General features: G+C 39.9%; 1 protein-coding gene across 1 annotated transcript in view; it reads left to right on the top strand.

Annotated features, from left to right (window-relative positions):
* Nucleotides 1-26,929, top strand: part of CSMD1 (CUB and Sushi multiple domains 1) — a 2,081,403-nt gene that overhangs the window by 1,653,011 nt on the left and 401,463 nt on the right. The window contains exons 19-21 of the mRNA XM_011937546.1: nucleotides 13,346-13,462; nucleotides 15,444-15,659; nucleotides 22,293-22,481. Coding sequence (XP_011792936.1) covers nucleotides 13,346-13,462; nucleotides 15,444-15,659; nucleotides 22,293-22,481 — 522 coding nt within the window. The remainder of the gene's footprint in view (nucleotides 1-13,345; nucleotides 13,463-15,443; nucleotides 15,660-22,292; nucleotides 22,482-26,929) is intronic.

Raw genomic sequence — 26,929 nt, 5'->3', positions numbered from 1 at the left:
CAATAACCCTAACCCAATAAACTTTAAAAAATATTCCAGTGCTGACTAGGAATCAGAAGAATGCAAATAGATCATAACTTTGCTTTCCTGCTGGAGTGCAGTGACAGGATCTCGGCTCAGTACAACCTCTACCTCCCAGGTTCAAGCGATTCTCCTGCCTCAGCCTCCCTAGTAGCTGGGATTACAGGTGCCTACCACCACGCCCAGCTAACTTTTGTATTTTTTAGGAGAGACAGGGTTTCGCCATGTTGGCCAGATTGGTCTGGAACTCCTGACCTCAGGTGATCCACCTGCCTCGACCTCCCAAAGCGCTGGGATTACATGTATGAGCCACCACGCCCAGCCTGATACACTCTTTTTGAAGGAAAAAATAAGAAATGATAGAACAATGCATGTTGTGTATATGCATATACTGTATAGATACATGTAATTGCTGGTACACACAGTGTTGCATAGAAATTGACTGAAAATAGACATTCTAAAACCGTAATTCTCATGCTCACCTCTTCAGAGATAACTCGGCTGTAGCGTGGGTGCAGTGAGACTTTTGATTTTTCACTCTACAGTTTTTGGTATTATTTGAATTTATATTAGTTTTATTTTTGTAATTAGAACTCTACTAATGAAAAATAAATAAACTACATGTGTCTGTAGGATTCTTAGTGTCAGAAAGATGATAACTCCTGGCTACTTATAATCTTGTAAAACTCAAGGATGTCATACAGACTATGTAAATATTTGTCATATTTTGGGGTTCTATATTAAAAATATTTGCAATAAGAATGATAACCCTTAAAATAATCAAGTCTTCTTCTTGTGAAACTGAACTTGAATCAGTTTGATATTTTGTTAAATTACTCACGCTAAATTTGCAATAGAATAAGTTAATCGTATCAATAATTTTACCTGAATGTTTACATGCCATGGAAACTCATACGGCTTTCTTGGATGATACTGTGCCTTTTTAATAATTTATTTTTTTAATTTGGACTATAGACAAAAATAGAATTTTAAAATGGGATGTGTGTAACCTGCTGTCTTTTTTATTTTCATGTGGGGTAGATCTGTTGAACAAGTACCCACAAGGGACTTGTCAAGTTGTTTTACTTGCAGACTGTTTAGTCATAGCTGTTAGGATTGAAAAGTTGTAGCACTCTGAATATAAGGTGATGGATGAAGGCAACTTGTTCATCATAGGACAGTCATTGAATTACCTAGAACAATGCATGAACATTACCTAGAACAATTTGCCTGACTCATTTGAAATACATAATTTTGATTTTAAGTGAGGTTTTTCTCAAGAGAAAACAACATGCTCACGTACCTGTGCAGTCAAATATTATCCACAAATTATTCATTGAGCGTTGGTAACTGACTTTTCAAAATATTTCAGTACCTAACCAAGACTATTTTCTTTTCTTTTTTTTTTTTTCATTATACATTAAGTTCTGGGATACACGTGCAGAACATGCAGGTTTGTTACAGAGGTATACATGTGCCATGGTGGTTTGCTGCACCCATCAACCTGTCATCTACATTAGGTATTTCTCCTAATGCTGTCCCTCCCCTAGCCCTGCACTCCCTGAACAGGTCCCTCTGTGTGATGTTCCCCTTCCTGTGTCCATGTGTTCTCATTGTTCAACTCCCACTTATGAGTGAGAACATGTGGTTTTTGGTTTTGTGTTCCTGTGTTCCATTAGTTTGCTGACAATAATGGTTTCCAGCTTCATCCATGTCCCTGCAAAGGACATGAACTCATCCCTTTTTATGGCTGCATAGTATTCCGTGGTGTATATGTGCCACATTTTCTTTACCCACTGTATCACTGATGGGCATTTGGGTTGGTTCCAAGTCCTTGCTATCGTGAACAGGGCTGCAATAAACATACATGTGCATATGTATTTATACTAGAATTATTTATAATCCTTTGGGTATATACCCAGTAATGGGATTGCTGGGTCAAATGGCATTTCTGGTTCTACATCCTTGAGGAACCGCCACACTGTCTTCTGCAATGGTTGAACTAATTTACGCTCCCATCAACAGGCTAAAAGTGTTCCTATTTCTCCACATCCTCTCCAGCATCTGTTGTTTCCTGACTTTCTAGTGATCACCATTCTAACTGGTGGTATCTCATTGTATTTTGGATTTGCATTTCTCTAATGACCAGTGATGATGAACTTTTTTCTTACGTTTGTTGGCTGCCTAAATGTCTTCTTTTAAGAAGTGTCTGTTCATATCCTTTGCCCACTTTCTGATGGGGTTGTTTTTTTCTTGTAAATTTGTTTAAATTCCTTGTAGATTCTGGATATTAGCCCTTTGTCAGATTGATAGATTGAAAAAATTTTCTCCCATTCTGTAGGTTGCCTGTTCACTCTGATGATAGTTTCTTTTGCCATGCGGGAGCTCTTTAGTTTAAATAGATCCCATTTGCAATTTTGGCTTTTGTTGCCATTGTTTTTTGCTGTTTTAGTCATGAAGTCTTTGCCCATGCCTATGTCCTGAATTGTATTGCCTAGGTTTTCTTCTAGGGTTTTTATGGTTTTAGGTCTTATGTTTAAGTCTTTAATCCATCTTGAGTTAATTTTTGTATAAGGTTTAAGGAAGGGATCCAGTTTTGGTTTTCTGCATATGGCTAGCCAGTTTTCCCAACAACATTTATTAAGTAGGGAATCCTTTCCCCATTGCTTGTTTTTATCAGTTTTGTCAAAGATTAGGTGGTTGTAGATATATGGTGTTATTTCAGAGGCCTCTATTCTGTTCCACCTTGGTCTATACATCTGTTTTGGTACTGGTACCATGCTGTTTTGGTTACTGTAGCCCTATAGTATAGTTTGAAGTCAGGTAGCATGATGCCTCCAGCTTAGTTCTTTTTGCTTAGGATTGTCTTGGCTATACGGGCTCTATTTTGGTTCCATATGAAATTTAAAGTAGTTTTTTCTAATTCTGTGAAGAAAGTCAATGGTAGTTGGATGGGGATAGTATTGAATCTCTAAATTACTTTGGGCAGTATGGCCATTTTCACGATACTGATTCTTCCTATCCATGAGCATGGAATATTTTTCCATTTGTTTGTGTCTTCTCTTATTTTCTTTTCTTTTTTTTTTTTTTTTTTTTGAGACGGAGTCTCACTCTGTCGCCTGGGCTGGAGTGGAGTGCAGTGGCTGATCTCAGCTCACTGCAAGCTCCGCCTCCCGGGTTCCCGCCATTCTCCTGCCTCAGCCTCCCGAGTAGCTGGGACTACAGGTGCTCGCCACCTCGCCCGGCTAGTTTTTTGTATTTTTTTAGAGACGGGGTTTCACCGTGTTAGCCAGGATGGTCTCGATCTTCTGACCTCGTGATCCGCCCGTCTCGGCCTCCCAAAGTGCTGGGATTACAGGCTTGAGCCACCGCGCCCGGCCTTCTCTTATTTTCTTGAGCAGTGGTTTGTAGTTCTCCTTGAAGAGGTTCTTCACACCCCTTGTAAGTTATATTCCCAAGCATTTTGTTCTCTTTGTAGCAATTTTGAATGGGAGTTCACTCATGATTTGGCTCTCTATTTGTCTATTATTGATGTATAGGAATGCTTGTGATTTTTACACATTGATTTTGTATCCTGAGACTTTGCTGAAGTTGCTTATCAGCTTAAGGAGATTTTGAGCTGAGAAAATGGGATTTTCTAAATATACAATCATGTCATCTGCAAACGGAGAAAATTTGACTTCCTCTCTTCCTATTTGAATACGCTTTCTTTATTCCTCTTGCCTTATTACCCTGGCCAGAACTTCCAATACTATGTTGAATAGGAGTTGTGAGAGAGGGCATCCTTGTCTTTTGCCAGTTTTCAAAGGGAATGCTTCCAGATTTTGCCCATTCAGCATGATATTGGCCGTGGGTTTGTCATAACTAGCTAATTATTTTGAGATACCTTCCATCAATACCTAGTTTATGGAGAGTTTTTAGCATGAAAAAGGGTTGAATTTTATCAAAGGCCTTTTCTGCAATCATTTGGTTTTTGTCATTGGTTCGTTTATGTGATGGATGACGTGTATTGATTTGTGTATGTTGAACCAGTCTTGCATCCCAGGGATGAATCTGACTTGATCATAGTGGATAAGTTTTGTCATACGCTGCTGGATTTGGTTTGCCAGTATTTTATTGAGGGTTTTCACATTGGTGTTCATCAGGGATATTGGCCTGAAATTTTCTTTTTTGTTGTTGTGCCTCTGCCAGGTTTTGATATCAGGATGATGCTGGCTTCATAAAATGACTTAGGGAGGAGTCTCTCTTTTTTTATTATTTGGAATAGTTTCAGAAGGAATGGTGCCAAGTCCTCTTTGTACTTCTGGTAAAATTTGGCTGTGAATCCACCTGGTCCTGGCTTCTTTTGGTTGATAGGCTGTTATTTACTGCCTCAATTTGAGAACTTGTTTTTGGTCTATTCCGGGATTTGACTTCTTCCTGGTTTAGCCAAGACTTCTACTCTACCCAGCAGGTGACCTAGAAAATACAACTTCTCTATTGATGGTCTTGCTCTCTTCTTACCAATAACCAAACATAATATTCAATCCCCTTCTTCATCCTTACATATTACATTATTTAAATCATTGCCAACCTCCAAGACCAGGTCACACTCAGTCTTGATTGCCCCAGGCTATGATAGCACTGACTTTTCTGACCTGCGTTTCTGTTAATATTCAGCTCCAGAAAGAAAGAGAGAGAGAGAATAACATGTATTTATAATTTATATCGAATATATCTTAGTCTTATATATTATACATACTTGATACAGTCTGTTCAGTGTGATTTTAAGCTCCCAGGGAGCAGTAACTGAGGAAAAATTCATGGAAACTACAGCCCTTGAGCTGGGGTTTCCGTTATGGGTAGGATTTCCCGAAGTAGCTAGCATGTGAACAGGCATCCCAGGAAAAGGAAATGAGCAAAATTATCAGAAGTTGATAGGCGCGGTACAGTCTAAGAATTCCTGAAGGTTTAGCAAAGTAGGGTCAATGGAAACTGAGTGGAGGATCAATAGGAAAGTGATTTAGGAGAAACAGAGTGGTAATAGACCAAAAATAGCCTATAGGTTTTGCAGTATAGGAATTGAGGTGCTATAGAGATGCCAGTTATATGGGTGGCATTTTCCATAGAAAATAAAAGTACACTCAGCTTATTCATTTTGTTTCTTTATTGTCAACCGATATAAATGTATGTAAATTTGAGATTTCTACCTGTCAAAGGAATCAATAGCATGACTATAATTTGTGGCACTGGAACACGTTTCAGAGTATAAAGAATTTATGGTAAAAATGTATTAATAAGCGAGGCGTGATGGCTCATGCCTGTAATCCTAGCACATTGGGAGACTGAAGTAGGGAGATTGCTGGGGCCCAAGAGTTCGAGGCCAGCCTGGGCAACATAGTAAAATGTCATCTCCATAAAAAATAAAAAAAAAAATAGCTGAGGGTGTTGGCATGCCCCTGTAGTCCCAGCTGTTCAAGAGGCTGAGGCAGGGGATTGCTTGAGCCCAGGAGGTCAAGGTTACAGTGAGCCACGATCACACCACTATACTACAGCCTGGACAGTAGAGCAAGACTCTGTCTCCAAAAAAAAAGCTATTAATAAATCTACAAATTTTGGGTGATGTTAGAGTTTGATATGAGAGTTTTAGTCAGTCACGTTTGATAGTTTTCATCCAACCATAAGAATTGTTCTCGTTACTCGTTACCCTTTAAATCTTAAGCAATCTCTTAAACCCCGTGGGTTTTTCTCACAACAAAAGCTACATAAGTAGAATATTTAAACCTTTAAACATTCACAGCTCTCAGAAAATAAAAAAAAATAATTAATTATAATATTCTACATCAATGTGAAACACAAGGAACTCAGTGTCTGTCCTGGGTCCATAGCATCAGTTCAGTGTGTTTTTAATGTTATTCTTTCACACATTCAAATGTTAAAGAAATGAACATTGTGGTAAATTGTCCTTTAATTTTGTGAAAGACAAATGCAAAGAAAACTTTGAATTTTTTTTAATTAAATAAGTATTTTTGAAAATTGTTTACTCTCTCCCCAAGCATTTATTGGGAACCTGCTGTATTTGCAATCACACAGAAGTTTAACATCCATCAGCATATCAAAAGGAAAGACATTTTTAAAAATCACACAATGAAGTAAGTGCTTTATTAGACACAAGAAAAGTGGTTGAGGATAAAGAAGTGGGCAAAAAAAAAAGTTCCAATTCGGGATATTGAAAGCTTGGAGGCAATTTTGAAGATACATCTTTGAGATGGAGGTTGAGAGGAAGGGATATGTTTCTATGTGAAGAAATGGTTATAAACTGAGGTGCAGAGAGAAAAAAAAGAGTCCTGGAGGATTGAGGGGTGTGAATTAATCACTGAAGTTCGATGATGATCAAATGCCTTGAGTGCTGGTCTATGGACATGGTCAGAGATTCATGCTGCAGTGTCCTGCGATCCCACTGTGAGGACCAGGGTTTTCCTGGGAGGGAGGCGGGGGGCGTCAATCAGGATTGGAATCTCTCCTGTGCGACTGAACTGCCCTAATTTACTCCCCTCCTTCCTATTGGGAGATTCTGCACAAGATTCCTTTTGGTAGAATGTTTCTATTATAAATACATGTGTGAACAACATATTTATTCATAAAAATATATTTAATATATTTATTCATATAAATAAATATATGAATAAATTCAGTGACTTCTGTAGGGCATGGAAAGTCTATGAATATTATTGAAGTGGAAAGTAATTCATTAAGTCTGGCTTCAAATAGAACTGTGTTTGTGGTTTCAGGAGAAGAAGAAAATGATGGAGAAAGAGAGAAAAGATGAAAACAGATCAGGCCCAAGGCTGTGCTTTCACAGGTTGATCTCTTTGAGGAAGAGGCAGACATGCAGAGGCTAGGCGATTGATGAGACCAAAATGACCTGAGACACACTAGTTGAAGAAAGTCAAGGTGGGGAGTAGATAGAAGTGTCACTAGGAGGATACAGGAGTTTAGGAGAGAGAGATGACTCCAAGGTGACATCCCGAGAAACCTAGCAAGCAGTTGGAAATTCAACATATTTGGAGAACGAGGTCAGTTTTTAACATGTACATGTGGAAGCTGCCAGGTTTCAAGTTACGGCTGGCACGGTGGAGGTGAATGTCACCATCCAGGGAGCTAGAAGGTTTACAATCACCGGCTCCTCTTTTTCCCACCACCCTCTCTAACATGGAGATCACCGTTGCCTGTGAAATTGTCTGCGTGCTTCAACTGCCACCTTTCTCCCATCCATAAACTTCTTGAATTCAGTTTCTTAGTTCCAGTCAACAATAACTGACTCTGCAAACTTCCATTGATTAGAAGACTTTGGCAGGGTCAGGGGAAGTGATGGGGTGAAGGGGGTGGTGGGAAGTGCAGAATCCATCAGAGGGCTGTGTGCTTTGCCGTGAATATCAGCAGGAAGCCGCAGGAATGAGTTGGCAGGGAAACCTCAGCAGACAACCTGTCTCAGGGCAGCCTGCTAACATGGGGTTGCTTCTGATCTTCTGCGTTTCCTCCAACCTTGTATCACTTACTCCATAGTCGCCATCCTAGGAGTGGACATTTGCCAGGATGTGCATTCATCACTTCGTTGATTCACCAGCATGTCCATCATACTCTAATCACCTAGACTTCCTTTGAGTTTAGAAAACAAGTTAATATTCTTGTTCTTGGAATAAATCAGACCTAGTTATCTGGATTTATTTGTTTATTTATTTATGTATTTATTTATTTATTTTGACAGGGTCTAGCTCTCTCACCCAGGCTGGAGTGAGCGGCGCAATCTCGGCTCACTGCAAGTTCCACCTCCTAGGTTCATGCCATTCTCCTGCCTCAGCCTCCCATGTAGCTGGGACTACAGGCACCCGCCACCACGCCTGGCTAATTTTTTGTATCTTTTTTTTAGTAGAGATGGGGTTTCACCGCATTAGCCAGGATGGTCTTGAACTCCTGACCTCATGATCCACCCGCCTCGGCCTCCCAAAGTGCTGGATTGCAGGCGTGAGCCACCGCACCCGGCCGTTATCTGAATTTTTAAAACTAAGTTATTTGCCTTCCCCATTGGAATGTAAACATTGGAAAAACAGGGACTTAATCTGTCTTATTCATTGTTCTGTGCCCAGTAGCATCAAAGAGTGTTTGGAAAACAGTAGTATGTTTCTTAATAAGTAACTCTAAATGCAGGATTGGATGGATGAATGAATAAAAGCAGAGGACAAAAGATAGAACTTGAAAAACGGGTGGATGGGTCAGGTGCAGTGGCTCATGCCTGTAATCCCAGCACTTTGGGAGGCCGAGGCAGGGCAGGTAGATCACTTGAAGTCAGGAGTTCAAGACTAGCCTGGCCAACAGGGTGAAACCTTGTCTCTACTAAAAATACAAAAAATTAGCTGGCTGTGGTGGCACATGTGGCACATGCCAGCTACTGGGGAGGCTGAGGCAGAAGAATTGCTTGAACCCAGGAGGCAGAGGTTGCAGTGAGCCAAGATCTCATCACTGCATTCCAGCCTGGGCAAAGAAGCGAACCTCGGTCTCAAAAAAAAGAAAAAAGAAAAAAAAAACAGTTGGATGCTTTACTTTAACTCAGTCAGGAAAATATCACAACATAGGTCTCCTCTTTTGTTCTTCAATGATTTCTGCATATCTTAGTCCTCCTTCCAAAAGATTTCTGATGTAACATACCTGCATCCTTGATGTTGGGTAGGTTCCATAAATAGTAAAGTAAAACTCAAGAAATTGTAGCATTAAGGACAGCAACAGTAAAATTTTACTGTGTCTTTTACAGCTACTCAGAAAAGGATCTACCATGCATGAAGAAACAGATTAATGTAATTCAAATTATGGGCAGCTATATTTGTAGCTCTGCTAAGGGAATGTAGGCATGTCTACATATGAATATAGCCATAACCTGTATAGACACTAAAATGTAATTCAGGTATTTCATTTTATTCTCTCCTCTCCTCACTTCAATTTTAGGTGAGAATACCAATTCAATTCTGCATATATCAAATTTCCTTGCCCTGAAAAATGTTATAGGATTTGTGGACAGAATTACTTTTATGTAAAGTCTTCATGATATGTGAATTGGACTACATTGTGTTTGCACCCATATACATCTAAACGAGCCTGACAGCAGCTTTATCTCTAACTTTCTGTCTCACTTTGCACCTAATGGCAGCATGACGGGGCTGGTTAGTGATTTCCAGGTTCCATGAGATATGGTTAGAAAACATCAGCACATTCCCTCCCAGATTTTTCCCCAATAGATGAACAAGTAACTTTTCTTGATGATATGAAGACAGAGGATAAAATAAAGATTGATTGTTTTAATGCTGTTAAATGTAGTTGGATATGAATTAATTTTATCAGTTTATATTACATAGGCAGATTTTGGGATACAGACCACTGACAAGTAGCTTTGGATAGAAGATGTCTCAGTTTTACTTAAAATGTTTTAAATTCATTATGGTGAATGTTTTCATAAAAATCTGAGAAGTTATTGCATCAATTCACACCAATCCAATCGCAGACCAGTGAAAAGTGACCAATCCAAAGCTTCTGAATTCAGGACTCCTCCGTCCTCTGCTGGTTTTCTTCCCACTACATGGTGCACTGGCATCAGTTTCCTCTGTGGAAGCTTATGTCTACATTCACTGCACCGCTGGTCTCACGTAGTTGTGGTCTCCCTTCTACCCCTTGCTCAACCCTCTTTCATGGACTCCAGACCTGTGCATCCAGTTGCAATGTCAACCATTCCACACACAAGCCCAGCAGACACGGAGCTTCAATATTCAAAGCTGAATGCCTGCCTTACTCTTATAACCTGATTCTCTCAATGTCTCAAGTCTCCCCCTGTAGTTATTTCACACTCAGGTTAGGTCCTCACAATCAACCCCAGCTCCTCCTTTTTTTTTTATTGTAATACCCACCTCCCATTCAGGAGAAAATCCCACTGACTCTGCCTTCAGGACACAGCCAGGTTCAGACCATGTCTTGCCATCTTGCTGCCAATGCCCTGGTTTGGGGTCCTTACCGCCTTCCTCCCTCCACCCCTGAGTGTTCTCTTAGCACAGCCTCAGGAGCAGGGCCCTGCCACCCCTGTGTGTTCTCTCAGCACAGCCTCAGGAGCAGGGCTAAACCCCAGGTAGGTCATGAGGTCACGTCCTTTCCTAGGCAGGGCCATCCAGTGCCCCATCATGTCACTGAAAGAAACCTCCAACTCTTCTGAGGACCACCGGCCACAGAGGTGTCCTTTCTGCTCCCTACACCTGCAGCTCCACTGTAGCTTGAGCCCTGGTCCTAGTCACTTTCTCTACCCAAATTCTTCCCCAGGTGTTCAGTGTTTCCCTTGTCTCTCTCAAGTCCTTATCTATAGACCACTTCCTAAGTATGGCACCCCTGGCCGCCCATAAGCCTCAGACTATCCCATCCCTCTTTCTCCATTTTCTTCACAGTCATGTGTCATCTCCCAAAATTGTACATCATCTGCCTTTTATGTTGTTACAGGTTTTATCCTGTCTTTTCCAACCAGAATGCATACATTACAAGGGCGGATATTTTATCTCTCTTATTATTGATCATCCCTGATGCTGGGGACAGGGCCTGCTCCATAGCAGGTGCCAAATAACTATGTGTTGAATAATTTCAAGTGGGATGTATAATGTCTTCTTTCACAGTGGAATGTGGAGTCACTGCAATCTGAAGATGCAAACATTCCATAAGAAATTCTAAAAATATTCTAGAACCTATTTTAAAAATTTTCTCTTTTGCTGGTTTTTATATCACGCTTCCCATGAGGTTTACATATTAAAGGAGATAATTTGTTCCCTTAAGATGCATGGTTAGTGAGCATGATGAGGCTTGTCACATCTTTCATAGATTATCTAATTATTTTGTGAATATTCTTTGTGGAGCAGGCTTTTATAAAACATAATTCAGAATGATCATACTAGTTGGAAGAAGTTACTCAGAATATCATTTACTTCATGATAGGTCATCCTACCTAGTTTAAGAAAGGAAGTATAAATACATACATGCACAGAATGGGGATATGTTTAAAAAAAAGCAAAACAATCTTGTGCCATGCATAGTAAATTGTGACATTGAGTGATGTTTTACTTGTGAGACACTATTGTGAGCTCCTTACATGTATTCACTGCTTTCATTCTTCAGCAAGCAGGAATGAGCTGTGATTTCTGCCCCCTTTTACATATGAGGCTATGGAAACACAGGAGTAGAGAACCTTGCACATATAAGTGGATGTATTAGTCAGTGTGCTGCAGAGAAACAGAACCAAAATTTCTTGTGGGAATTGGCTCATGTGATTGGGAGGCCAAAAGTCCCAAGATCTGCCCTCTGCAAGCTAGACACCTGGAAAAGCCAGTGGTATAATTAAGGCTTAGACTGAAGACCTGGGAACCAGGGGAGCTGAAGGTGTATGTCCTGGGTCTGATGGTTCAAGAACCAGGAGCTCTGAAGTCAGGGTCATGAGAAGACGGATGTCCCAGCTCAGGAAAAGATAAATTTTTTCTTCACTCTGCCTTTTCTTTCTCTTTTCTTTCCTTCTTTCTTTCTTTCTTCCCTCCCTCCCTCCCTCCCTCCCTCTCTCTCTCTCTCTCTTTCTCTTTCTCTCCTTCTCTCTTTCTCTCTTTCTTTATTCCTTTCTTCCTTTCTTCCTTTCTTCCTTCCTTTCTTTTTTGGTGGAGTTTCACTCTTGTTGCCCCAGGCTGGAGGACAATGACACGATCTCAGTTCACTGCAACCTCCGCCTCCCAGGTTCAATTTCCTGCCTCAGCCTTCTGAGTAGCTGGAATTATAGACTCTCGCCACTATCCCTGGCTAATTTTTTTTTTTTTATTTTTGGTAAAGATGGGGTTTTGCCTTGCTGGCCAGGCTGGTCGTGAACTCCTGACCTCAGGTGATCCACCTGCCTCAGCCTCCCAAAGTACTGGGATTACAGGTGTGAGCTACCGTGCCCAGCCTTTTCTCTGCCTTTTTATTAGGTTTAAGCCCTCAGCAGATTGAATGATGCCAGTTCACACTGGTGAAGGCAAATCTTCACTCAGTCCACTGCTTCAAACGCTAATCTCTCCTAGCAGCACCCTCACAGACATGCCCAGCCTCTTACCAGCTATCTGGGCAGCCCTTAGCCCAGTCATGCCGGCACATATCCTTCACCACCACAGTGGAGGTGCTGCAGTGAGGGTGGGCAGCCAGGTCTCGAGATCTGAGCTGGTGGCATCCATAGGCCTCACAACTGCAGGTGGACAGGTTCCAGGAGAAGGGCAAGACTCGGAGCACTTGGTGATTCGCAAGACACTTGGCTGTTTGTTTGCAGAGCATGAGTAGCAATTGCCTTTCCTGCTTCTGCCCTCTGGCTCTGGTGACTCCATTTCCTTTTATTCTTTTTCAGTCCAGTGCTTCCATTCAGGGGATAGTTTGAGAGGTCTTAAGATATGAAATAAAAGGAGAAAGTTGGTAGGAACATGTCAATATTCTCCTCTTGATATTTGTAAAATTAGGGTATATGGAGTCTATTCAAAATGTTAAATTATTGATGGCTTAAGAATTGAATTCCTGTTAGCAACTCTCAGTAGGTAATGTTTTGATCAGTGTCTATCAGTAGGTACCATTTTAATCATTTAGTATCTATTACACACTGTAAATTGTGTTCTGCAATGGCAATCATTGCAAACACCTATCCATGAGATGGATTTTATCATAATTTTTGTTTTCAAGATAGGAGAAATGTAAAGGATTGAGAGACTTACCAGAGATCACAGAGCTAGTGAGTAGCTGAGCTGGCATTTGAACTCAGAACTTTCTGATATCAGAGTTGAGCACTTAAGCTCCCATATTCCGCTGACACCCTAATTGTTGCAACTTTCCCATTGAAATGATTACATAAAACTTTCTCTTCTTTTCTTCCAAAATGAGTGTCTGAAGTGAGTGTTTGAACATGGCATGGTTTGTTCAGGGGGTTTGAACTCATTGAAGTGCTGAAGAAGACCAGCAGCTCTCAGGAGTGCAAACCTGCACTATTTCTGCGGTTCTGAGGCTTGTGAATGCAGGTTCCCATTCTCCTGCCGTGCTTTATTCTGTGGTATGTTGTCAAGATTTTGTAGTGGTTAAGGTGCTTACATATGAACCAGCATAATATAGTTGCAAGTAACATAAAGCTCAGGTTTTGCTTGGTTTTTCTTGGATATGACATTAGATCTGTTAAGCCTCCTGCAAATTCCATGCCATTTAAACCAGTATTTTGTTCTGGCAATCATTGTGAAACTTTAGTGCTACAGCCATCTCTCTTTATTATTTTAAGCCCTGTGTGGAGGCTACATCCATGGAAAGAGTGGAACAGTCCTTTCTCCTGGGTTTCCAGATTTTTATCCGAACTCTCTAAACTGCACGTGGACCATTGAAGTGTCTCATGGAAAAGGTAAGAATCTATCATAGGTCTCAAACGTAGCGACAAGTAAATGAGACAGAAACGTGGGAACAAAACAAAAAACACATTACAGTGTAAACAAGTGAGATAACTACTTTTCTCGTGGATAGTTCAAAACTTTGACTTATTATTTAATAAGATTTTGGAAGAAAAATAGTCTTTCAACTGTATAATAAAAACAGATTCCTTGTTTTGCTCTCTGTTTATCAGATAACCTGAATATATGCATGTGAATAAAAGCTTGAAATGTAGGTATCATGGTAAGGAATAAAGGCATCTATTCAATAAAATGTGACTATTAATTAAATAAAAGGAAATAAGCGATTGTCTAACTTCTAATTTCCATGATAAATCTGGGACAGTTTTTGTACTTTCCTTGTATTTTCTGTTTACCTGGTATCATCACACATAACGAATAATTTATCTTCACATAATCCAGAGATGCCTCATGGAATAGATATTTCTATCCTCCATTATAGATAAGCATAGTGAAGACCAGGACATTTTGCATTTTGTGTAGGAAATGTAGATTATAATCACTAGGTTTAGGATTGTATCCTGACTCTTTTTTCTGTGACTGAATTTGTCATTTTTAAGAGTCTATCTGGGGCCAGGTGAAGTGGCTCATGCTTGTAATCCCAGCATTTTGGGAGACCAGGACAGGCATATCACCTGAGGTCAGGAGTTCCAGACCAGACTAGCCAATATGGTGAAACCCTGTCTCTACTAAAAATACAAAAAAAATTAGCCAGGCATCGTGGTGCATCCCTGTAATCCCAGCTACTCCAGGGGCTGAGTCAGGAGAATGGCTTGAACACGGAAGGCAGAAGTTGCAGTGAGCTGAGATTGTGCCACTGCACTCCAGCCTGGGAGATAGAGCGAGACTCTATCTTAAAAAGTAAAATACAAAAGAGTCTGTTTGGAATTTCAATCACATAAGTATTATGTAGACTTTGTCTTTTCACGTAGATTTGAATCCTACTTAATACTAAATGGCTACATTTTATTATGTATACTGTGTGACACTATGTATGCTACTATGAATGATACAAAAGAATAAGTTGCTCTGAAGGAAACTAAGCATAAGGAAGACACAGATTATGAGTGACTGAAGTTTTATAATCATAAAAATACACATTTTTATTAGAAGGTATCTAGTCACAGTTAATTTTATTAATTTCACTAGAGGAATCCAGAGATAAGACTTTGTAATTCTGGTTACTATGAGGTCATATGCTTTAGGGGCATCTAAAACTACATTTTTAAGGAAGTTTTTCCTCAGTTATACAGACCTCCAACTAAGATTTTTCTAAAGGACACTTGTTTAGTGTAAATTGAAAAATTGTCGGTCCTTTGTCCCTCTGGGACAAATACTGTCCCTAAGAACCTACTGACAATTTTTGAATGAAACCCATTGTAAACATTCTCACCTGTTTTTCTTAAATATTCATATCTATGCCAATATCTACATCTATATCTGTATCTATATATAGCTACATCTGTAATCTCCTTATCTACCTCAGTATTTGTATGCACATCATATCTTCCTATTTACATCATATCTGTACTTATATGCACTTAAGTATTTATTTTTGTTGTCTATCCCCTCTGCTTTTTTTCATTTCTAAAGCCATCCTCTTTCCACCCATTTTCCTCTTGAACTTCAAAGCTAGAGTTACATATTAAGAAAACATTTTAATATTTTGATTAAGACTTGGTGTGTCTAAGTCCAGAAAAAATTTTCAGCAACTGTTACCTCTCCTAACCTCTCTCTTTTTCTCTCTCTCCTCTATCTCTCTCTCTCATCTCTCTATCATCTCTGTCTCTGTGGCTATTACTCTCTGGAATCTGTCTTCCCCTGTCATTTTCTCTTCCTCTCCATTTCTATCATCTCTGTCTCTGTCTCTCTCTGCCCATCTCCTTCTCTGCCCTCCGTGTCTCTTTCTCTCTCTCTCTCTCCTTCGTTTCTCAGGAGTTCAGATGATCTTTCACACCTTTCATCTTGAGAGTTCCCACGACTATTTACTGATCACAGAGGATGGAAGTTTTTCCGAGCCTGTCGCCAGGCTCACTGGGTCAGTGTTACCTCATACGATCAAGGCAGGCTTGTTTGGAAACTTCACGGCCCAGCTTCGGTTTATATCGGACTTCTCAATTTCATACGAGGGCTTCAACATCACATTTTCAGGTATGTTGGTTTTGTTTGCTGTTTCTCTCCTGTGGCAACAATACTGCTATTTCTCTTCGTGAGTGTGTGTGTGTGTGTGTGTGTGTGTGTGTGTAATGTGTGCATGAGTGTGTGTGTGTGCATGCGTGACTGCAGGCATGATTCCAACCGATGGGGTAGAGGAAGCTGAGCCTTCACAAAGCAGCGCACAAGTACAGTTATGTGGCATCCAGGAAATGCCACTTTGTGTTATACAATCTGTGAATTCTCATTTTTGAAAAATCTGTAAATGTCACTATCTTCTGCAAAGCCCTTCTTACTCGATTCTCTTCACCAACTCTACAAGATCTCTGAGGAAAGTTTCCTCATTGGGAGGCGTCCTCGGGGTCAGTTGTCACCTGATTGCATTGGTTTCTACCCTTCAGTAGTTGCCAATATTTGCATTGACAACCACCTCTGGGATGAAGGAAGCACGTGGACACACACAGTTGAGGATGAGCTTATAGTTTCATATATTCATATGCAGTGACAAAAAATACTCCAAGTTAGGTAACATCATTATTTTTAATGATAATATATAGATAATATTTGCACAAGGTTTATATTACAGCAGAAATTATTTGTATGGGTTAGCTTGTGTAATTTGTACAGTTTATGACATAGATGCTAATTTTTTTTACAGATACAAAAAAAATTACCCTCACTTAAAAGATAGTCAAGCATATGAGAGATAAACATGGTCATATAAACAAAAGATACTCGGTGAATGGGTCACACTCAAAACCTCTGCAATATCTTCATTTCCAATATGCCCCTACCCTCTGCCAACAGAATGGGCCCTGCTGCACTACAACTGCCAATGGATGGGAACAATCACATTAACTTGCATTTGTGCATATGATGCTTTGGACAAAGAGAGTTTTCCTTCCTTATTCCTCATAGCCCAGATCAAATGTAATTTTCTTTTTTTTTTTTTTTTTTTTTGAGACGGAGTCTTGCTCTGCTGCCCAGGCTGGAGTGCAGTGGCCGGATCTCAGCTCACTGCAAGCTCCGCCTCCCGGGTTCATGCCATTCTCCTGTCTCAGCCTCCGGAGTAGCTGGGACTACAGGCGCCCGCCTCGTCGCCCGGCTAGTTTTTTGTATTTTTTAGTAGAGGCGGGGTTTCCCCGTGTTAGCCAGGATGGTCTCGAACTCCTGACCTCATGATCCACCCATCTTGGCCTCCCAAAGTGCTGGGATTACAGGCTTGAGCCACCGCGCCCGGCTGAAATGTAATTTTCATAAGATGGTCCCTGGGTACCACAGTCACATGTAATTTATTCTACTTTTGAGATCTCAGAAATTCCTTAATAACTTTTGATGCCACTTATGAGATTACATGTTGCAATATTTGAGCATGTATCTTATCCCCCAGACTAAGACTAAAAATCTTGGTAGAAAGTTTGCTTGCCCCACTTTTATATAAGCTACAGCTCTACTGCTGTGTCTTACTCATAAGTAAGATGAGTTCCTTGTAAGTAAGATGATTTTCCACTCTGCGGGGGATTGATACCCCTAATCCTTGTATTATTCGAGGTCAACTGTACTTGAATAATACATGGGTTAGGAGTGTCAACCCCCGCACAGTGGAAAATCTGAGTATAACTCTTAACGCCCCCAAAACTTAACTACTAATAGGCTGCTGTTGACCAAAGGCCTACAGTCAATTAGCACATAAATAAACTAGTATCTACATGTATTTTGTGCTTTCATGACATACCTAACATTTTACTAATTTTTAAGATATGTCTTGATGGCACGGTTCATCTGCATGTGTTTTTAAGTTGTAGCAAATCTCCAAAAAATTGCCAGTATGTGTATTGAAAACAATTCATGTTCCAATGGACTCAAGTAGTTCAAACCCACATTTTTCAAGAGCCAACTGTAAGAACAACTTCACGATTGCATACTAACTACTGTATGATGAGTAGCATTATGTAAAATAAAAGAGCATCTTCAAGGAAAATATTTCTTGGGGATTTCAAGATGCTCTGAACCATTTTCTCCTCCCTCTAATTCTACCTAGTTTCCATTTATCTTAATCTGACTTTGTTGATTTTTCTTGGTATTTCACTGCTCACGTGAAGCTTTCAAGACTGGCTCAGACCACTTGAATTCTTGGAAATTTGTTGTAATCAGCAGTAATCATGAAATGTGCCACTTTATATATCAAAGACTTAAATCTTTCCAACAGTAATTCCTAAATCCCTCTCTCTGTGCATTCTCCCCTGGTGTATCGCAATTAGTATCACTATGAGAATATCACTTCCTCCTGTTCTTACTTTCATCATGATCCAAAATGGATTTAAATAGACTTCTCCAAAAAAAGAAAATGGCAGCGACACAAGTCTGTTGTTCACTTCTGCAGGTGTTTCTCAGGAGTCTATGCAAATTCTGTTCATTTTACTGCATCAGTTTCTTATTCCGGTGCCCTTAGCACAGGGCTGTCAGTAACTCTTTTGTTGACTACTGTCTTAGTCTGTTTGTGCCACTTGCCATAGTAGAATACCTGATAGTAGGTAATTTTTAAATAATAGAAATTCGTTTCTCAGTTCTGGAAGCTGGGAAGTCCAAGATCAAGGTGCTGACATCTGGGGTGAGCCTTCTTGCTGTGTCATCACGTGGCAGAGGATATAAGACCAAAAAGGGAGGATCGCCATGTCCCCATGTGATAGAAGACCAGAAGTCCTTTTATAATGGCTTTAATCCATTAATGAGGGTGGATCCGTTGTAACATAAACATCCCCAAAAAGGGGATCAAATTTCCAGCACATGGATTTTGGGTAACACTCTCAGACCATACAAATAACCAAAAATCAGAATGGAACTATACAGCCGACGTTCTCTATAAACTGCTTACACAAACAAGCAAGCCAACAACCAAATACTCTTTCATGGATCTTTAAAGTGGTAACAGTCTGTAAACATTTAGAACAATTCATTTCAATATAACCAGTAGAAAATAATACCTAAAGCCTGCAGAAGAAATCAATTTCATCTAGACAGTTGCAGAAAGGTTTTTAAAAAGTAAAAATAAAGTTTTTTTTTTTAAAAAAAAAAAAAAACACTTTTGATTGCAAAGCCAACTTTAAGGTAAACAAGTTCCTTAGATATGTTAGAGGAGTAATTTCAATTGGAAGGATTTTTGCCTCGAAACTGGGCTGCACACAATTGCCAGTGACACTGATACTATGGAGTTTATTTTTTAAGTATACAAGTAACAAGCAACGTATTATACAAATGAAGCATTTACCCGTCCACAGACTTTGTTGTTTATCATGAATGGCATTCATATGCTTTTATATCTGCATTCTTTCCTGGTAATCGAGTTTATTTCTGCCTTTCTCAGAAGGCCTTATTAAGGCAGTATTTCCTGATTGTGTTTCCTAGTCAGTATTTCTGCAGATGTTAATGGTAATATTGTAGAAAAAGAGCCCCATATTCCAGTTGGTTAGCCAAATCTGCGCAGTCCCCATTCTACATCATGTTGTCTGCTTTGGTTCCTAACTGTGTGCACTTTCCCGCCTGCTGCGATGTGTCTACTTCTTGAGTGCTAACTTCTAGTGAATTAGCATCATTTCTCAGTCATTCTCTTCAAAAGGTTAAAACTTGGACAACTTTGTTCCTTTACATATGTGGTTTTCTCTTCATTCAAAAGCCTTGGTTGCAGGCATCTGTAGTCCCAGCTACTCGGGAGACTGAGGCAGGAGAATGGCATGAACCTGGGAGGCAGAGCTTGCAGTGAGCTGAGATGGTGCCACTGCAGCCTGGTGACACAGCGAGACTTTGTTTTTTTTTTTTCTAAAACGAAAAACAAAAAACAAACCTTTTCTGCATCTTTCGTGAGGCAAAACTCCTCCTGTCCAGGTCAGAGGGTGTCTCTGACATGCAGCCTTTCTTCTTTTCCCTAAGCAGAATTTGTTTTCTTCTATATAACATAGGAGAAAATCGTTTCCATCACAACGGTTTTACACCAAAATTATTTATTTCCCAAAACTACTTTTCTGTATTTGTCTCCTTCAGTGGTACCATGAATTTTCCAATGAGGATACTGTTTCTTCTTCTGTGGTTGAGTCGTGAGTACCTGGGACAGAGGAGCGTGCACTCATTCTTTAATTACCTAGGCAGGTCTCTGTGACAGGCTGAGACTTGATTGTGAAGCAGAGAATGGACAGTCCAGCTAGTTTGTGTGGGCTGTCAGCAGAAGGAGGTGCAACAGGAGGACCAGGCCACCAAATTTAGGATAAAGAAGAGGCGCACTGTGGCCAGACCCCTGAAACTGAGGGGAAAGTGGAAGGATGTGAAGTTAGTTATGGAGGGCACATAACATAAGTAACTTGGATGTTAATTGTGAATGCTGCATGAAACCACTGGATGGTTTTGAGGAGCTTGACATGATCTGACCTTTTTCAATGTTATTTGAAAGATAATGTGTGAGTCTCAACAGGAACATGTTATACAATCCCAGCAAGAGATGCCAGATGGAAGCTCAGACTACAGGAAGGATGCTAGGGTAGAGCTGACTTGATTGGTAGGAAGCGAAGGGGTGGCATAAAATACAGAGTGGGATCAAAGTTTTCAACCTGCATGAATGGGGATGCTATGCTTTACGTCAAAAACACTAAGAATAAAGCAGGTTTGGGAAGAAAATACAGACTTTTTCTCTTGCGGATATTGAGGGATGTATTTGAAAGCAATTGACAAGAGTCTTCAGTTCATATAACAGGATCATATTAAAGAAAAAGAAATACTGGAAAGCCATCAGCAGAGTTAATTTCAACACATGGGGCAGCAGAAGATCCGAATCAGCCAATTGAAAAGTTGGGTCCAGTGAGTTAGGAGGAGAGTGGCATCCCAGAAGCTAAGAAAGGAGAGCCTTTTAAGAAAGAAGACAGCATTCAACTGTTTTAAAACCTACTTAGTGAGAGGAGGACTAAGAATTGACCATTGGTTTTTGCATCTGGTGGTCACTGTGACTTTGGTAAGATGTATTTGAGTGGAAGTCTGTGAAGGAAAACCTGAATAGATGAGATGAAGAGAGGCTTGGAAGGGAAGTTGGGAAAATGGAAGATACACCCAACCCTTCGAAAAGTTTGTGCTAATGATAACCAGAGAAATGATATAGTGGTTGGGTGACTGTGAGGTCCAGAGATTGGTGGTGTTAGTTTGTTTTGTTGGTTGGTTTGGTTGTCTACCTCATTCTTAAGATTGATGTATTTTTATCTTGATGGAAATAAGAGAACTGATGAGGAAAAGAAAAAGGATAAACTCCAAGAACAAAGTGTTTGAGTAGGTGAGAAGATGGAATTCTGAGGACAATACACTTTCTTGGGTTAGATGAAGATGAACATGTACATAGTGTAAATACACTTTGTATAATAGCGATTAAGTGACAATTAACGTAAGAGAATCCTAACAAAGCCTAATCGAGATGGTTACAACTAACACACACCTTCTAACCTCATGATATTGTTTCAGGCTTTCTGTCATTGTAAGTATCTTTCAGAGGGTATTGTATAAACTATGGAGTAAAAATATACACAAAGCAAAGAACCACAGGATCATGGTGTTTCTTTATATAAGATAATAGGTATAGTATATAATAATATCAAATTATTCTCCTATTTGGCAAGAGTTTTCAGTTGTTTTTAAAGAAATGACAGGAAGCATATGGTTTGAATTGAGTGTACACAGTATATCCTTAGATAGAAGGAAAATGATAACAGCAAGGTGTGAGATAGTGATTCTAGTACAAAATCTTGTCTCCTACTTTTCAATCTCACACTGTTTATTACAGATTGAAAATAAACAGAGGAAAATTCCACTATTCCTCACTGAGATATATTCTAGAGGTGAAATCGGCTATGATAAGCTTTCCACAAACACGGCCCTGTGCCTTTGCTTTTATGTTATGCTTCGTGCCTTAGTTATCAAAAAGCACCTTTGGGAGGCATACAGTAAGCAATTTAAGCAATTAGAAATATCAGTGAAATTATTCCACACTCTAAAATTGACAGTTTTGAAGTGAATTATCTCATTTTAATATGCTATTTGTCTGTTTGTCATCAATTACATAATAATTGTACACATTTATGGGGTACATGTGAAATTTTGATACCTGAGTAGAATGATGACAAACATATCAAGATACCTAAGATACCCATCACCTCAAACATTTATTACTTCTTTGTGTTGGGAACATTTCAAATCTTGCCTTTGAGCTATTTTGAAATGTACACTTTATTATTACTCACTATGGTCACCTTACTCTGCTGTCAAGTATTAGAACATATTCCTTCTAACTGTATCCTTGTATCCATTGACCAACATCACTTTATCCTTCCCTCCAGACACCCCCTTCCCAGCCTCTAGTAACTCTCATTCTTACTTGTCAATTAAAAAATAAAAATAAAAATAAAAAACTAAATCCCATGTCATTTGTCATTAGACAGTTCATAGTACAAGACAAAAAAAATGCACATAACAGTTATAAGTGTTTGGGGAAAATATATATGTAGATTTATTTTTTGTAATAGCACCTGTCTACTCTTGCTATTTAATCATTGTGTATTTACCCAAATCCTCATGCATTTACTCTGTCTCTGCATGCCTCAGAGTACGACCTGGAGCCGTGTGATGATCCTGGAGTCCCTGCCTTCAGCCGAAGAATTGGTTTTCACTTTGGTGTGGGAGACTCTCTGACGTTTTCCTGCTTCCCGGGATATCGCTTAGAAGGTGCAACCAAGCTTACCTGCCTGGGTGGGGGCCGCCGTGTGTGGAGTGCACCTCTGCCAAGGTGTGTGGGTAGGTGGTCACACACTTTCATTTCATTCATCCATGGGGGCAGGGCATAGCCCAGGCAAGAAGCCCAGGGTGGTCGGGATGGGGTGGGGGGTTGTTGACAAGGAAGGAGGGGGTGAGAGTATGGGCCCCACTCTGCCAACCAGGGGAGAGGGGAGCTGCCTAAATGCTCTGGGCTTGAATGAGCTCATCTATAATGTAAGTCCCTTTGAGCGAGAAAGAGAGAGAAAATCTGGAGCAAAAGAAAACAATGAAAAAGAAAGAAGCCAAGCTATAATAACACAACCTCTGACAACTATATTCGTTTAAAAGCAGCACATGTCCCTTGATATAACGATGGTGACGATTTCGTTTTTGTTGTCAGTTGTACCCTTTGATTGGATGTTGGTTGCACACTCCTGCTAAGTGGGCATGATAGGCATTTGAATGCTGAATTTGCTTTCTCAGTGTGTTCTGGAGGAATCCAAGAGATAATTCCAAAGAGTAACAGGAACTTTTATTTTGGTACCTTGAAATGAAGTACTGGGCTCATGTGCTGGTACTGGCTTGTTGATCCGGTAGGGCGATGTTTATTGGCGATCTGGAAACTGTGCCACTGTAAGAAGTTTAGCAAAGGAGAATCATAACTGCTGTCGTAGCTTAAATAGGGTGTGTTGCCCACACAGCCAGAGCTCTCGTAGTTAGCTATACGGACAAGGTCTGGTTCCTGCCATAGCAACCCAGCCATGTTACTCAGCATATTCTGGGTCTTACAGAATGTTCTTTAAAGTTACAGAAAACTGACTAATGTCATTGTGAAGAAAAAAGGGAGGTGAGAGATTAACCAAGGTTCTCCTTACCACCAAGCTTTCTGAGTCCATGGAGTCCAGAATATGAACCACACTAATTTAACCAGTTAACGAACTGGAGGCGGGGGGGGAGAGGTCTGAAGATAAAATGTAATAATCCATATAAAACACAAACTTGTTCACTTAGCCTGACTTGTTTAGCATAACTTGTTTTATTTTACCATGGTACAGAATCTCTTTGATTTTTGGAGTTGCTTAGGAATATTATGTAACTCAAATGATAAAGCTATCTTTTTGAATTTTAATGAGCCAGAGAGACACATAGTCAGAATTTCATTATTAAAAAAATTAAACAAAAAACATGAATCAAATCATCTGTGTCTCTTTCCAAAACAGGTGTCTATATATTTTTACAATCTGTTTTTATCTTACAATAGTGGTTCTTACTTTTTTGTGGTTATAATATTTATCTGAGAATGGAAGGCAAATTTTGAATATTATCTCAAGAAAAAAAAGATACGGTATTAGGTAGATGATCTTAGGGGTTCCCAGAGTTGGTTGGAGTCTATTCCAGAGACTCCTAACTGAGACTGTTTGAAGTCTGGACAAAACCCCCAAGTCAATGAAATCAAAGTGACATCTAGGTATGGAACAGTAAGTAGTCTACTGATTATAATGATTAAGACCCATTAAATGTTATTCTATTTCATCCAGAGTCATTATCTTTACATTGTTTTTCTTGTCATTCAGGTGTTTACTCTGCTGTATAAAATATGAAAGAATAAGTAACCAGAGTTGGAAGCATAGTTACTATTTATTAAACACTGTATGGTAGACTAGCCACTGCTTCAGGCTCCTTCCATTAATAATGTATTTAGTTCCATGACAATTGTATGAAGTAAATCCTGCGATTGACAGTGTCCTTTTACAGGTGGAAATATTAAGACACAAAGACCCTACAAACTGCCCAAGGACATAGAGCTAGGAAGACTCGAACCCAGGGAGCCTGCAACTCAGCCTTTAACCACTGCACTGAACAGGGAAACAGAGGGCCTTGGACAGGCCCTTTCTGTATTTAGCCTTTTGCATTTTGCCTGCAGTTCCCTGATTTTTCTTCCAGCCCCTCTGGTGCATTTGGGTGCTGTCTTCATTTCTCTCTCATTGCCCACACCTGCTTAGCTCCTAGTTCTGAAGGTTTCTGGCCACTGCAGAGCTCTAAGGTCAGACTCCTCCTCCCCACCATCCTAGCTCCAACTCCCTCCATATCCCCCGATTCCCCCTGATGGTTCCCCTGGCTCCCCAGACCCCACCAACCCCAGGGGCCACAGCTCCCAGAATGGTCTCTCCAAAGTGAAAACCGCATCGATTTGCCCAATGTAACAGAGCCTGGTCAGTGCTTCCCCTACTAATTGGAGCAATCACTCTCTCTCCACTCTGTCCTGGCTCAGAGTCCCTCATTCGCTACCTCTCCAGAGTGCACCCAGCACTCACCCAGCATCCTTGTGCAGACAGATGGAGCCCTCTCAGGTCCACAGAGCGCCAGGGCTCTTTCTGTAAGGTTGGTGCAAAAGTAATTGCAGTTTTTGCCATTACTTTTTTTTTTTTTTTTTTTTTTTGAGACAGAGTTTTGTTCTTGTCACCCAGGCTGGAGTGCTGTGACACGATTTCGGCTCACTGCAACCTCTGCCTCCCAAGTTCAAGCGATTCTCCTGCCTCATCCTCCCAAGTTGGTGGGACTACAGGCGCCCGCCACCGTGCCTGGCTAATTTTTGTAATTTTAATAGAGACGGAGTGTCACCATGTTGGCCAGGCTGGTCTCGAACTCCTGACCTTGTGATCAGCCCACCTTGGCCTCCCAAAATGCTGGGGTTACAGGCGTGAGCCACCGCACCCGGCCTCAAGTTGTCTTCATCTCTTTGTCTCCCTCCTCAGACTGACGGCTGCTTTACAGTGGGCTGCCTCGTCCCTAAGCTCTGTGTATCCAAAAGAGGAAAATTGCTTTCCTCAGAAGCTTCTCTTTTCATCTCAAAAATTTGATTCATCCATACTTCATGTTCCTTTCTCTAAAATTATAGAAATAAAAATGATTTGCCTGTGGCAAAAAAAGAGGCAAATCCATACCAAAGGTTCCAAAGGTTGCAGGTGATACCTAAGGAATGTCGACTGAGTTAGAAGCATGCTGTTTTAACCTCCCTAATAAATGTCTGACCTTAAATGGGATTTCTAGTGAGCTGAGAACTGTTTTTCTATGAAGTCACTTTTCAGTGAAAGAGGTGGAAAGATTTTTATTATTTGTGTTTATTCATTTTAGGGTTTTTTCAACCTGATGATGTATTTAGGATGATAGAAATGATATCATATATACCTTGGGTATTCAAACTCAATGCCCAAACCCTCTCTTCTGGCACCTGTTGGCATGTGCATTATACATGTATTGTTTAGGATCTTCTTTTTCACTTGCAAGTTAGAGAAAAAGTTGCCCACATTGGCTTCAGTCAAAATGAAAGTTTATTGGTAAGGTGATATAAAGTCCATACATAAGGACAGCTTCAGGTGAGGTTTGATCAAGGGTTCAACCTCATCAACAAGAACCTGAGGTCTCAGCATCTCTCAGTTTTGCCAACCTGGGTAAAGCAGTAGGTGGCTTCCTGATCTCATATCATCACATACAGTGCTGTAGCCCCACATCCTGCAGCTCTGTGGAAACAGCTATGTCAAGATCGCTTATGTGCAAGTCCTGGGTTTCCTCTCACTGGCCCACATTGAGTCCCATGCTTATTCCCGAGCAGTCATTGTGGCCAGGGCAGTCGTGATTAGCTTAGGACATTTAGAATTCCATCTGCACAGCTTTTGAAGAATAACAAAAACTGTATATTTTGTGATGTTTTGTAACATTTTATAGTATTTTGGTCAAAAGAGCAGGAGCAAAGTTAGCACATATGATGGAGATAAATGTTCGCTATAATTCTGTAACCTAATATTGCATCTATGACATCATTTCAGAATTATTTGAACAAAAAATTTTCTCAGACAGGGTGTTAAAGGGCTGTATATATACGTCAGCATAAGCCTTAAATGCATATCTAGTAAGAGAATTTTTAAAAAAAGAATGAAAGTGAGATATAGCCTGTTATTGATTAACTGTATTAACTCTATTTGCTTGACAAAGTAGAAAGTCACTGGGCGAAATAAAAAAAGAAAAAAATCAACAACACCCTTATCCTCAATTTTTGAATGGATTACAAGTTATTTCCGACAGGCATAGTAAAACAAAATATCTTGCCTGTATTTTAATTTAATTTAGATCTAGTTTAACACTAAACTCTCTCTCTATAGAGATATATTAAAAATATATCTCATTAAAAATACCAATATATAGAGTTTAGTGATATATATAATATATATGATACATATCATGTGATATATAAGATGCATATCATGTGATATATAAGATGCATATCAAATGTGATATATATGAGACATATATGTGATATGTGATATGTCTCATATATATCACTAAACTATATATAATTCTATGTAGTTCTTTAATTTTGGGTTTAAAAATTTGAAACAACATTCTAAGCTAAAATGTTAGTTTCTGTTACTTCTTAAAAGCTAATCCAATAATGGCACTAAATTGTAAAAATAAAGGTTTTAGGATAA

Source organism: Colobus angolensis, unplaced genomic scaffold, assembly GCF_000951035.1.
Source record: "Colobus angolensis palliatus isolate OR3802 unplaced genomic scaffold, Cang.pa_1.0 Scaffold165, whole genome shotgun sequence".
NCBI classification, from domain to species: Eukaryota; Metazoa; Chordata; class Mammalia; order Primates; family Cercopithecidae; genus Colobus; species Colobus angolensis.
The sequence above is the reverse complement of the archived record's forward strand: the minus strand, read 5'-3'. Positions and strand labels throughout refer to the sequence as shown.